This window comes from Triplophysa dalaica, chromosome 22 (genome assembly GCF_015846415.1).
Source record: "Triplophysa dalaica isolate WHDGS20190420 chromosome 22, ASM1584641v1, whole genome shotgun sequence".
In the NCBI taxonomy this organism is placed as follows: Eukaryota; Metazoa; Chordata; class Actinopteri; order Cypriniformes; family Nemacheilidae; genus Triplophysa; species Triplophysa dalaica.
The window spans coordinates 7,030,960-7,045,186 of NC_079563.1; the positions used below are offsets into that span (position 1 = coordinate 7,030,960).

At 35.8% G+C, this 14,227-nt stretch overlaps 2 protein-coding genes across 2 annotated transcripts; both read right to left on the bottom strand.

The window, feature by feature from the left end:
- Positions 1-587: 587 nt before the first annotated feature.
- On the bottom strand, positions 588-7,663 carry LOC130412027 (protein AMBP-like). Its single transcript, XM_056737118.1, has 13 exons — positions 7,469-7,663; positions 6,828-6,970; positions 5,992-6,068; positions 5,801-5,917; positions 5,469-5,570; positions 5,344-5,390; positions 5,119-5,194; positions 4,391-4,558; positions 3,162-3,338; positions 2,622-2,798; positions 2,066-2,242; positions 1,510-1,686; positions 588-1,130 (listed from the first exon to the last, which is right to left on the bottom strand). Exons 1-13 carry the CDS (start codon positions 7,646-7,648, stop codon positions 955-957), a joined length of 1,794 nt encoding a protein of 597 aa, XP_056593096.1. The 5' UTR covers positions 7,649-7,663; the 3' UTR covers positions 588-954.
- Positions 7,664-9,135: 1,472 nt separating this feature from the next.
- On the bottom strand, positions 9,136-14,019 carry ptgdsa (prostaglandin D2 synthase a). Its single transcript, XM_056736673.1, has 7 exons — positions 13,880-14,019; positions 12,936-13,075; positions 11,002-11,078; positions 10,765-10,875; positions 10,582-10,683; positions 9,748-9,773; positions 9,136-9,488 (listed from the first exon to the last, which is right to left on the bottom strand). Exons 1-6 carry the CDS (start codon positions 13,976-13,978, stop codon positions 9,748-9,750), a joined length of 555 nt encoding a protein of 184 aa, XP_056592651.1. The 5' UTR covers positions 13,979-14,019; the 3' UTR covers positions 9,136-9,488.
- Between the last annotated feature and the right edge of the window lie 208 nt (positions 14,020-14,227).

Consider the following 14,227-nt stretch of genomic DNA (forward strand, 5'->3'; position numbering starts at 1 on the left):
AGTCTTTTAACAATTAAAACATGATCCTCAAAATCTCAAAGAATTGTTTAAGTCTGTGTGGTGTATTTATCAGTATGTAAAATAAATGCTGTTCGCTCATATCAGCTTACCTATTTTCCTGATGAAGGACAGTTTTCTACAACAACAAAAAAAGAAACAAATCACAAAAAGGAGAGATTGTGTGTTTGTGTGTAAAAAGTCTACTGAACTACACACTTGTAATATTTTCATTTAGGAGACGCCTTTATCCAAAGCGACATTTAATATTAAAAAATGATTTGGTTGATTGTGATTGTATTGGATTAACGTGAAAAAATTATGTACATCAGTTGCACATAATAAAGTTGTGTTTACTCTGCATAATTTCATTATGGTCAAATGTAATGGTACACACTTTCATTTAATGTTCTGAACATAACAGTTTTAGATTAATAAGACATACAATTTTATTCCCAACAAGTTATTAAATAAAATTCTAATTTAATAATGTAACCGGCAACTACGCAAGCAAAGGCAACGCTTTTCTGAACAATGGTAACAACAAATCTCAAAGATAAATACAAAATAAACAAAGTCAACTACACACATTTCTCATCCAAAAAGTTTTTATTTTTACAACAATGATATAAATCAGTGGTTCTCAATCCGATTACTGGATAAGTTTAGTTCAACTAAAAATAATATTCACGCTGATGTCATTCCAAACTAAAAATATATATTTTGAAGAACAGTGGTTCCCAAACAACATGGGCTCCCATTGTGTGGGAACAAAGCCACCACATTTCACAAAATATCGGTGTTACACAGAACAACGGGTCGTATACAGGTTTTGAAAGACATGATGGTGAATAGATGACAGTTTTTATTTTTGGGTGAACTATCCCTTTAACACATCGACTGTTGAAGGATGAAGAGTACATCAAATTAAAGGTCTTCCAGAAACAGATCTTACCATTATCTCATCCTAACACCGCAGTTTTCATTACACTCTTTCTGGCTGTTGAATCTGTTTCCGTTGCCCTTGCAGCCTCCATAGTTGAAGGACACACACTTCTTATCAGATGAATCAAAGGCCCACAGGGATATGAGAGCTTCACAGGGACCAGAGTCAATGGGTAGTCTACAAGAAGCTAGAGAAACAACAGATTTGCAACAGTGTTTCTGTGTACCGTTTTATGCAGTAAAACACTTTTACAAATCTTTATACAATCTATTGATCTCCAAAATCATTCAACAACATACAGTACAAGTATCCAGACAGCAATGATATCAGATTTAATGTTGATTCAATATTAAATCCATTTTTCTTTGCTCTCCAGTAATCTACATGTTTTGTGCGTTATTTATAGATAATCTTTTCCGCTGCAAGGTTACAACTGGGTCCAGGGACCATTAAAGTCGACATAAAAGGGAAGTAGCGATTGTCTTTTTCTTTTCAATCGACTGTTGGAGGGGATTTGTAAGATGAAGAGCACATCCAGTTAAAGGTCTTCCAGAAACAGATCTTACCATTATCTCTTATAACACCGCAGTATTCATTACACTCTTTCTGGCTGTTGAATCTGTTTCCGTTGCCCTTGCAGCCTCCATAGTTGAAGGACACACACTTCTTAACAGATGAATCAAAGGCCCACAGGGATATGAGAGCTTCACAGGGACCAGAGTCAATGGGGAGTCTACAAGAAGCTAGAGAAACAACAGATTTGCAACAGTGTTTCTGTGTACCGTTTTATGCAGTAAAACACTTTTTACAAATCTTTATACAATCTGTTGATCTCCAAAATCGTTCAACAACATACAGTACAAGTATCCAGACAGCAATGATATCAGATTTAATGTCGATTCAATATTAAATCAATTTTCTTTGCTCTCCAGTAATCTACATGTTTTGTGCGTTATTTATAGATAATCTTTTCCGCTGGAAGGTTACAACTGGGTCCAGGGACCATTAAAGTCGACATTAAAGGGAAGTAGCGATTGTCTTTTTCTTTTCAATCGACTGTTGGAGGGGATTTGTAAGATGAAGAGCACATCCAGTTAAAGGTCTTCCAGAAACAGATCTTACCATTATCTCTTATAGCACCGCAGTTTTCATTACACTCTTTCTGGCTGTTGAATCTGTTTCCGTTGCCCTTGCAGCCTCCATAGTTGAAGGACACACACTTCTTAACAGATGAATCAAAGGCCCACAGGGATATGAGAGCTTCACAGGGACCAGAGTCAATGGGGAGTCTACAAGAAGCTAGAGAAACAACAGATTTGCAACAGTGTTTCTGTGTACCGTTTTATGCAGTAAAACACTTTTTACAAATCTTTATACAATCTGTTGATCTCCAAAATCGTTCAACAACATACAGTACAAGTATCCAGACAGCAATGATATCAGATTTAATGTCGATTCAATATTAAATCAATTTTCTTTGCTCTCCAGTAATCTACATGTTTTGTGCGTTATTTATAGATAATCTTTTCCGCTGGAAGGTTACAACTGGGTCCAGGGACCATTAAAGTCGACATTAAAGGGAAGTAGCGATTGTCTTTTTCTTTTCAATCGACTGTTGGAGGGGATTTGTAAGATGAAGAGCACATCCAGTTAAAGGTCTTCCAGAAACAGATCTTACCATTATCTCTTATAGCACCGCAGTTTTCATTACACTCTTTCTGGCTGTTGAATCTGTTTCCGTTGCCCTTGCAGCCTCCATAGTTGAAGGACACACACTTCTTAACAGATGAATCAAAGGCCCACAGGGATATGAGAGCTTCACAGGGACCAGAGTCAATGGGGAGTCTACAAGAAGCTAGACAAACAACAGATTTGCAACAGTGTTTCTGTGTAATGTTTTATACAGTAAAACACTTTTTACAAATCTTTATACAATCTGTTGATCTCCAAAATCGTTCAACAACATACAGTACAAGTATCCAGACAGCAATGATATCAGATTTAATGTCGATTCAATATTAAATCAATTTTCTTTGCTCTCCAGTAATCTACATGTTTTGTGCGTTATTTATAGATAATCTTTTCCGCTGGAAGGTTACAACTGGGTCCAGGGACCATTAAAGTCGACATAAAAGGGAAGTAGCGATTGTCTTTTCTTTTCAATTGACTGTTGGAGGGGATTTGTAAGATGAAGAGTACATCCAGTTAAAGGTCTTACCATTATCTCTTATAGCACCACAGTATTCATTACACTCTTTCTGGCTGTAGAATCTGTTTCCGTTGCCACCACAGCCTCCATATTTGAAGGCCACACACTTCTTGACAGATGAATCAAAGGCCCACAGGTCTATGAAAGCTTTACAGGGACCAGAGTCAATTGGGCGTCTACAGCTAGCTAGAGGAACACAAAAGATTTTACATATTAGATTTCACACAGAAACACTGTTGTTCCAAATCTGTGCGCTGTCATTTCTACAGTAAAATATATATTTTTACAAATCTTTATACAATCTGTTGATCTCCGAAATCATTCAACAACATACAGTACAAGTATCCAGACAGCAATGATATCAGATTTAATGTTGATTCAATATTAAATCCATTTTTCTTTGCTCTCCAGTAATCTACATGACTTGTGCGTTATTTATAGATAATCTTTTCCGCTGGAAGGTAACAACTGGGTCCAGGGACCATTAAAGTCGACATAAAAGGGAAGTAGCGATTGTCTTTTTTCCCGTATAGTGACGTATACTCAAGTGAAGGGAGGAAAAACTTGTTGGGCGGGACTTGATTTCGTCGACCGACAACTGAGCCCTGCCCACGCACGACCAGACAAGTGCAAATTAATTTAAAAAAAAGATGTGTACGGATATATAATAACAATAATAATAAATACTTCACTACTGTGTAAAACGATTAGAACGATCATTTTTTTTATTTCATAGCGACTTTAAAGTCCCGGTAAAATCAAAAATGACTTCTTAATATTTCGTGAAATTGTGTAGCATATTTTCTTTTTAAAATTCATGTACCCTCAAAATCTTCGGTAAGAATCCCAATATTTTCTTCCGTCCTGAAATGACTATCCATCTCGAAAATCCGTTAACTCCTCCCCTTCAGCTCTCAGTCTGCTGCCATTTTCATTTCAACATTTCACAGCAGGTTTTAATCATCCAATCAATTCGTATTAATAACGCTAGCCACGCCCACTAATGTTTTCCTTTTCGGACATAAAAACGACTTGCGGTTCACAGGGACTTTAAGGCCCTTGACAGGTTTATCCATATATTAACAGCTAAACAGATGAGGTCACTATGAACTGTCAATGAGTTGAAAATATCTCATATTCAGTTTTTGTTTCACATACGAATTGAAACTTTTCCTTTAAGACTGACTGATTCCCAATGTAAGGGAATCACACCGTACAGAAGTGACATTGAAACACACCCTTAGTGCGACAGCTCTGCATACACTCCTTCTCTGTCACAAAGTTATTGTGGTTCCCCAAACAGCCTCCGTAGGTGAACATCTGACAGGTCATGATGGACGAGTTGTAAAAGTAGCGCTGTAACATTCCAAAACACGGACCGGAGTCGACCGGGGCCTTACAGGCTTCTACAGAGACAAACACACTGTGATCAAATAAAGGATGATATTCATTGTATTGATATAACTATCGCCGTTTAAAGTACATGATTGTTGCATGGAAACCGGTCCAACTGGGCACAAAACCACCCAATCCATTTTAAACAGGATTTTTTTTTTTAAATCTTTTATAATTGATATTTGTTACGAGTTTATTTACAATAAATAATTTCAAAACGGAGTTATTTGTTAAAGGATGAATTTTTATTGTGTTATGCTTTTAAGCTGTATTTCTGACTTCTTATCATCTAATCGAAACAACCCAACTGCAGTTTGATTGAGATTACTAGGCATGCACAGTAAAAAAAAAGAGTTTTGTGCATTATAAAATAAGTTTATAAGTACTGTACTATATTTAAGTTATATTGCAAGTTAACACTGGACACATTAACTTTAACAAATTGCAAGACAGTATCTGTGACCAGTTACAATTTTTTTACAAAATGTAATTTGTCCTGTACACACACTATTAGTGTGTATTATATAATTATTTATCAATTATTAAATATCATTAGTAGAATGAAACTCACCAGCTGCTCTGAACATGGGCGTGTGATTGCCCGATCCCTCTCCAGGGGGCGGCACAACCACATTCCTCCTCGCCCTCTATTGTGATTGGATGACATAAGAAAAACAAAGCTTATCTATGCAATACAACAGTTTCACTATTTCACCCGTTATGAAATACTGTTTTTTTTTTCCTAATGTTTTGGATATACAATCTCTATAAATGCACTTTCGGTGACAATTTCTACCTGGATCTGTGTCTCTGGCATGAGCTGCTCACCTGGAACACATTCACCTGATGGCACAAAAGAAGAGAAGGTGACAGAAATAAAGACAAATGGGGTGCTTTGTGTTAGTTTGCGTGTCTCAGTACCTTTGTTTTTCTTCATAACTATGGTCTCTTCACTCATTCCCTGTTCAGCCACAAGAGCCTTGAAGTCTTCGATGAGAGTGGGTCGCAGCTCCATAGTACGACCTACGGGGGCAGTATAATCGAAAAAAGAAATCAGGAGCTGGTAAGTCAAAAGTGTGAAGAAAAATAATTGTGTGTGAGAAAAAACGAAACAGGACCAGTTTACATGTGTCTAATTGTTCAGACCCAACTGGGCACCTTTGCAAAATGTATATGCATAATAAACTAAATAGGACGAGGGGTAGGCCTATGTAACTTTGATTCTTATATTGATCTAAGCATTTATTATGTACCGTAGAGTTTCACAGATCCCACTTTTTCACCTCCCGACTTCTGTTTATACATCACCACCAGTGCATACTCATCATAGTTTGTGTCAACCACATAGACATCAACATCAGCATTCCACTCTACAGGGGAGAGACACAAACAGTCAGTGGTTTATACAAGAGCACTTTACAGTCGACTGTAAGGGTGTGCTCACTGGAAACATGATATCTGAATTTTCCTGGTGTTGTGGTCATCTGATATTCTCCACTGATGGACTTGCAGGTGCCGTGCCTGCAAACCAAAAGCACATATGGATTAATACAGAGTTCATAAACTTTTTGTAATGCCCTTTTTGTGGCCCCCTAAATAAAGACTTAAAGTTAAACTTCATAATTTAACCATAGACACGTTCAGTTACACAATCCTTGAACATCAATTCTTTGGGTTGTTGGTCTTATTTTTCTGATGTTTGATTGCAGAAAATCTATAATAAATACTTGACAGTATATTTCATAAAATGCCACAAAATATGTGGCCCCTAGATTTAACTAGATAGATGACCTTTTGCGTTGCTGACGCAATGTTTTAGCACTGAGCAACAGGAACACAAGGTTATTTATATTGAAGAATTATTTTTATGTTGACTTTCACATTGAGTGAAAAACCATTTCAAAAGGATTTTACTTATTTGTTTACACGGGTTCAGTTACCTCTGGTTTAAACCACCAAGTAACAGTGTTGACAATTTATGATGGTCAAATCTAACAAAACATAAAATGACAAAAAAAGACTTTGAAAATCATTAAATTGGCGAAACAATAGTTGAATATTATGTTGTAAATCAGGTGTATCAATACTTGCTGGTCAACTGTATTTTTTTATACAGTCAAATTGGCTTTAGAAGTCATTTCAATTTACTGTTCTAGACAGTTTTGAGTTTGCAACTTATTCTGAAGAGTTGAAGTAACTTAAAAACATTTAAAACAAGTTGTTAAAAACAAACATATTTACAGTCCTTCCTTTAACATGTCAATAAGCGAAACATCCTACCTGAAAGATGTGCGGGTCATGCTGATCATCTCTGATGATCCAGAGGACTTCAGCTCCAGAGAGCCGATGGCTGCTTCACCCTTATGACGCTTGAGCCAAGGGCAGGTAGACGCCCCGGCTATATCAAACCATTTCCCCATAAACTAAGAGGAAAGAGATGGTGAAGGTCAAGGGAGAAGATCAGATTAGGAGACATTTGTTCCAAATGCAAAGTGTTTCTCTAGCCAAAATAACATCAATAGTTAAAGTAAAGAGGATTATTTAGGAGGACACTTTTTGTTAATTATATTAATGGGAAAAGTGTCCTACTTTAACCCAATTCACCACAATAGTATTAATAAGGGTAATAACTACAATTAAACAAAACTGCTTTGAAACAGGCATGAAATTAAAAAAAGATAATCCAACAAATTTAGCATGTTGCCTTTAAATAAAATACATTACAAATCTATTGGGGCATGTTGTCACAAATAACACAAACTACAGCTTTTAAAATAAGCTGTGTGTCTGTATAGAATAACAACTAACTTTTAAGTAAAAAATAATCAAGTAACAACTAGCAGATTCTTAAACTTAAAAACACGTTTCATTTTAAGAAAAAGTTATATGTGAAAAGGCCTTTTATATAAATCATAACCTACCCGGTTTACATCAAAGTTCTCTTGGGTCTGAGGTTCAGAGTATCCAGCATGAAGCAAGGCCACGAAGGCCAGCAGAAACCCCACAAGCACACGCATCATTCTGAACGTCTGTGATCCAGTTAAAGTTCTGATCTGTAAGCCAGATGAGCACCAGGACTGTCCTCTTCCTCCACAGAACATCGATCTATGGAGCGGAACCTCTTTGCGCCTTTGTAGTGGAGTTGGCGGGGCGAGACCGTGTATCGAGACCGGTGAGTCATTGTGAATGAGCGTCAGCTGTGCGCGCACCGGTCTCCAATCACGGGAGATCCGGAGCATGATGTGAACGCGCGACCGGACCGTCGACGAGAGAGGACCGGGCCCGAACATGTTTTACGTTTGTATTTGTATTTATGTTATTTTGCCGACGGTCGTCCGTGAGGGTCTGCCGGCTGTTTGTGTATTTTGTTATATTTTTGTGCCATTTGCTCACACACACACACACACACACACACACACACACACACACACACTGTATTGTGTTGTTTGCAGGTATTTCAGTCCTTCATTGCAGTAACTAGCAGAACACTGTTCTTTCATACTAACAAGGCAAGGCAAGGCAAGGCAAGGCAATTTTATTTATATAGCACATTTCGTACACAGTGGCAATTCAAAGTGCTTTACATAGAAGAAATAAAAATAATAAAAATAAATAAGAGTAATTAAAACAGTTTATAAAAGTAAAATACAGTACAGTACAGACAGTCGGACGAACATTGGCACAGTGCTCATTCATTAAATGCATAGCTAAACAGATGCGTTTTGAGTCTGGATTTGAAAGTGACTATTGTAGGAGCACATCTGATCTCCTCTGGAAGCTGGTTCCAGCTGCGGCTGGCATAATAGCTAAAAGCAGATTCGCCATGCTTTGAGTGAACCCTTGGTATTTCTAGCTGATATGATCCTAGTGATCTGAGTGATCTGTTGGGTTTATATTCATTGAGCATATCTGCAATGTATTGAGGTCCTAGGCCATTGAATGATTTATATACCAGTAATAATACTTTAAAATCAATCCTAAATTTAACTGGGAGCCAGTGTAAAGACCTGAGGACTGGTGTGATATGTTCATATTTTCTAGTTCTGCTCAGAATCCTGGCGGCAGCGTTCTGTATGAGCTGCAACTGTCTAATGGTCTTTTTGGGAAGGCCAGTGAGGAGTCCGTTACAGTAATCCACCCTGCTGGTGATGAAAGCATGAACAAGTTTCTCTAAGTCTTGTCTGGAAACAAAGCATCTAATTCTTACAATATTTTTCACATGGTAGTATGCTGATTTGGTTATTGCTTTGACATGACTACTGAAACTAAGGTCTGACTCTAGTGTCACACCAAGATTCCTGACTTGATTTTTAATTGTTTGACCCCTAGAGTGAAGGTATGCGTTCACCTTGAGAACATCATCTTTGTTTCCAAATGCAATTGCTTCAGTTTTGTCTTTGTTTAATTGAAGAAAGTTTTGACACATCCAATTGTTGACTTCATCGATGCATTGGCACAGGGAGTCAATGGGGCTGTAATCGTTAGGCGATAGAGCTAAGTAGATCGAGCAGACCTCACATATTTCATATTAGCTCATGAGTGACAGAACTTTAATTCCACAGTAGTGTCTAAAACTATAAACGCACACTTGAAATATATATATTTTTATTGTGACCAGAACTTGTGTTTCACAAAATATAAACTCATTTGAGACATTGAAGATTCTATTTCAGACTTTCGATCTTAACTGTACAGTACTTAACACATAGAAAAAACATGTTTATGCAAACTAAGAAATTTTAGACAAACCCTCTTAATTGAAAGGATCTATGCCACAAGAGAATTAAAGAACACATTCTGCTTCATTATATGAAATAAGGCAATTAAAGGTAAGCATGATTACACAGAACAGCATAGAAATAGCATCAGAGAAATCTATTGATATTATGTGATGCATTGTTGTGAAGCTCAGGCTGTGTGCAGCAGGTAAGAGAACAGGAACTGAAATAAAATGTGATTACAAAACAATAAATACAACATTAATCCAATGATTTAAGTGTGCATGAGCAGTAGATTTATATTGTTTACAATTCTTTAAAACCCCTTTTCAAATTTATTCTATTAAAATATATTATTTTTGCTGTTATTGAAGTCTTTTAACAATTAAAACATGATCCTCAAAATCTCAAAGGATTGTTTAAGTCTGTGTGGTGTATTTATCAGTATGTAAAATAAATGCTGTTCGCTCATATCAGCTTACCTATTTTCCTGATGAAGGACAGTTTTCTACAACAACAAAAGAGGGAAAGAAACAAAATCACAAAAATGAGAGATTGTGTGTTTTGTGTGAAAAAGTCTACTGAACGAGATTTACATTTAGTCCTTTAGCATACGTTTTTATCCAAAGCGACATTTAATATTTAAATGAAATGATTTGGTTGATTGTGTACAATGCACACTCAAGCAGTTATTATCACACTGATCTTTTGGATTAACATGAAAAAATGATGTACGTCAGTTGCACATAATAAAGTTGTGTTTACTCAGCATTATTTCATTATGGTGAAATTGCCAAATTTAAGTTTCTTAAATGTAATGGTACACACTTTCATTTAACGTTCTCAACATTACGGTTTTAGATTAATAAGACATACAATTTTATTTTATCCCTAACAAGTTATTAAATAAACAGAACAATTAGTTAAGAAAATAACTCTTAAAATCCAGTTTTACGCAAAGCATGCTGGCATATATAAATAACATATGTAAAAACAACACAAAACATTTATGTTGTGCCAACTTGAATGGATTAAGTTACATAAGTGAAAATAACAAAATCAAGTTGAGACCAAATTTTACAAAAACTGTGTTGATTTCAGTTATTTAAATTAATCAAATTAGACAAGCAGTAAAAATCAATTTTCAGTGCAAAGATTTAACCTCTTCAGCGTGATCAAATGACCAAATGGATACAGTATAAAGCATCGGAAGAAGTCTGTATAATAGACTTTTGTCAAAGGCGTTCAGAATCTAGTATTCCAGTCTTATAATTTGAATATTTCTCAGTTTGTCAGCAGCCTAATTGTAAGTTTACCAGCAGGTGGTGGAGTCAGTATGGATTCTCTGGAGAAGCCTCGTGCTTTGGCGTACGCTCTGAACTTCTCCATCAGATCGGCTCTTAACCTCTTAGTACGACCTACAGATTCATTAGATTCAATCATTATAGCTTCCAAAGGCAAACATTGATCCTAAATGCGTTATTGTTAACATTTCTTACCATAAAGAGCCACTTGTGTGTACTCCTTGTTAAACTTCTTGTGTTTGAAGACCATTGCATACTCCGTGTAGTTCGTCTCCACCACTGTAACATCCTTTACCCTTTTATGACCTTGAAATAACGTAAACAGAACAGTTGGGGTTTCCTTACTATCGGTCAAATATTATATATACTATATATATATTATATTATACAATATTCTATTTGCCATTTTGTATTAAATCTGCTCTGACTTACGAGTACTGTAGTAGTTAAATACACCAGGCACAGAAGACTTCTCATAAATGTAGACCTTACGCTGACAGCCAGAAGTCCTAATGCAGAAGAGAGAAATAGGATAGACGTGACCCTGGAGTCTGGACAACAAAACCCGTCTTATAAGTCCAAATAGTTTCAAACATCATCCGAAAGCTGAATAAATCATTCTATGATGTATGGTTAGTTTTGTTTGAGATACAACTATTTAATCCTGAGGATTCTGAGGGCGCAAAGAATTCAATATATTAGGAAAATTGCATTTGAAGTTGTTAATCAGAGTCGCTTTAGCTAAGACAAAAAACTGGTTTGTTTTAAAGCTCTCTATTGGCTTACCGCTGTAATGACATCATGGAGAGTGAATGAAACTGAAGGCTGAAATTCTAGCTTTACATGGATACCAAACTTTGGGGTATTACCAAAGAGTGGGCAGCAGCGAGCGATGTTGGTAGGCGTATTTCCAGCCATTATATATATACAGCCATTTTTTATGAGCGATTTTGCAGTATCCACTTCAAAAAGATCAAGTTTTAATATAAATACACTGTAAAAAATTCCACTTGCAAAATGTTCTCCCTACAAAGATAAATGGCCAAAGTAAACTGAACATCGGATTTCAGGTTTAAGGAGTCAAATTATTGTTTTGCATATTATGAACAAACAGTTTTTTACATCTTTCTAAGATTTTTTTTACTTGACTAAGATTGTACAATTTTTGGCCAAAATGTCTCTGAAAGTTTACACCACTTACAAAACAAAGTATTCTGAACAACAATATTGCAAGAGTTTGAAAGTTGCATTGCAGCATGTTCAATTCTGCGTTTCTTATTTGTTTTCTTTTACAGATTAGTGTTTTAGTTCTTGCTGGTTTAATGTATACTTTAATATCATTGTTACTGTTAGTTATATGTAGTGTTAAGAGTTTTTTTAAATGAATAACTGTTTTTGATGGTTACCATGATTGAGGTTTGTCTGATCAATGTTGAGGTGTGAGTGTTTAACAAAACGGCCCAATCAGTGTAAATGCACTCAACACAACTGTAACACAGTAATTTGATCAAACTTTTGGTTTTCTTTTTGGGGGAGAAAACTTCCAACAGAAAATATAATGTTCTGTTGTTCATTAGGTAAACTTGACTATGCTGTGACAAATAATGAATTTTTTAAGTTGGGTGGACTTCAGTCTCTGTTTGTTGAGTTAACTAAAAACATGGTTGTGATAGGTTGCCTTATGATTTTAAATTGACTCAACTCGTGTTGGGTCTAACAAGTTACTAAGTAATTGAATTACTTTTCCTTTAAAAAAGTAAAGTAAGGGATAACACTTATATTTGAGTAATGACAGTTACTTTAAATGTGTAATTTATATCATACTGGAATTGAGATTAAAATTCAAAGTCTAACGTTAAAATGTATGCCTTAATGTATTTTTCTCACATTTGTAATACTTAAATCGGTCAATAAGAGTACTTTATGTAGTTATATATTATTTATTTGAATGAATTAAAAGTTGTTACATGTCTATCGTTGAATAACTTAACTAATCAAGGTTGATAGAAAGTAATAAGTAATTAAACACATTTTGGAGAGAGTAATTTTTGGATGTATTTGAACATACTTTCTGTATGTACAGTAATCTAATTACATAATTGAATATGTAATTAGTAACTAGTAATTAATTACTTTTTCAGAGTAACTTACCCAACACTGTTCAACTCTTTTTTTTACAGTGTATGGTAGGAAAGCATGGAACATGATTTTTACTTAATATCCTAGTATTTTTTGGCATAAATTGATTGTTTTGACGCAAATATTCCTGTGCTACTTAAGACTGGTTTTGTGGACCAGGGTCACATATTATCAAACGTTTTGTAATTATATATTAAAAATAATATACAATATATTCATGTTATTACTTTGAAGTCCACATTGTCATGTTCACATCGCCATTTTCCTTTGGTTCCACGATGCCCATAGAGATGGTGAGTTTGCTTCTATATGGAATAAAGCCTGGAGAATCATAGGCGAGCCCGACCCGATACCACTTCCCTGCAAACTACACATACACAACACACAAAGTCATATAGATATTCAATCAAAATATCAAATTTATAAAAGTTCAAAAACAGATTTAACATTTAAATGCCTAATGTTGTTAAAATGATCTTGAGAAATGTTCGATGTAAATGATGCAAGTGATCCTTCAGTGTCAAGTTTTAAAGGATGGATCAGCCCAAAATAACAATTCTCTCATAATTTAATCGTTAAAAAACTGTATATGAATGAGCCGTCTTCGGTTTCAAAGATAAACAAGTTATACAGGTTTGAAACATAGATAAATCACCAATTTGATGCTAGTCCAAAAAACATTCGTCTTAATTTGTACTGTTAGAATATAATTTGTCTTTAAGCAGCATCCATGTATAAACCCAACATAAATATAAACCAAATATAAACAAAGCTGTTCCAACTTCTTAAACTTCTCACAGTCTTTGTGAAGGCCATGAGATCTGGCCATAAACCACCCAGTCCTTATTGCAACACCGAGACCTTTGACCCGTGGTCTGTTTGTCTACACTGTCCCTACTGTTAATGTAATCGTTGTTCTAGACCCCTGAAACGACCTTGTGGAGCATTACCCTACAGTACTAGATCTAAATCACACAGAAACAGCTTTTACTTGTCCGCATTTTAGCCTTAAAATACACACTAGTTTCAATACAGACATTTTTCAGATGTCTAAATCTGCATTGGCTTTCTTTAATACTGTCGCATAAAATGACACTCTAAAAAACAGATAAACCAGCCCATTCAAATAACAGAAAAAAACAGGCTTTACTGGAGTAAAAATAAGTCTCACCCTTTGGAGGTCAAAGTTTTTCTGTGGTTGGACACTGGCGCCGGTTCCCATCGCGAAGAGCATCTCCAAAAAAGCGGTCAGAAAGGCAATTTTTTTCATGGTTGCGTTGAGAGGAACGCGAGCCACAGAACTGATTGTGAACTGCTGAGGGTCCACCAAAGGGGATGCCAACCAAATTAGCCACTCCCCCAGGGCAACCCAGCCAATCATGTGCAAGAACACATCTAACAGGGGTACCATTCATTAAAAGTCGAGAGAAATGGAAAAATATTTACACCAGACATCTGAAGTGTATTTCTGTAGCAGATTTTTAAAGAGGAACAGCACGAAAAGAAGATCTGATCTACA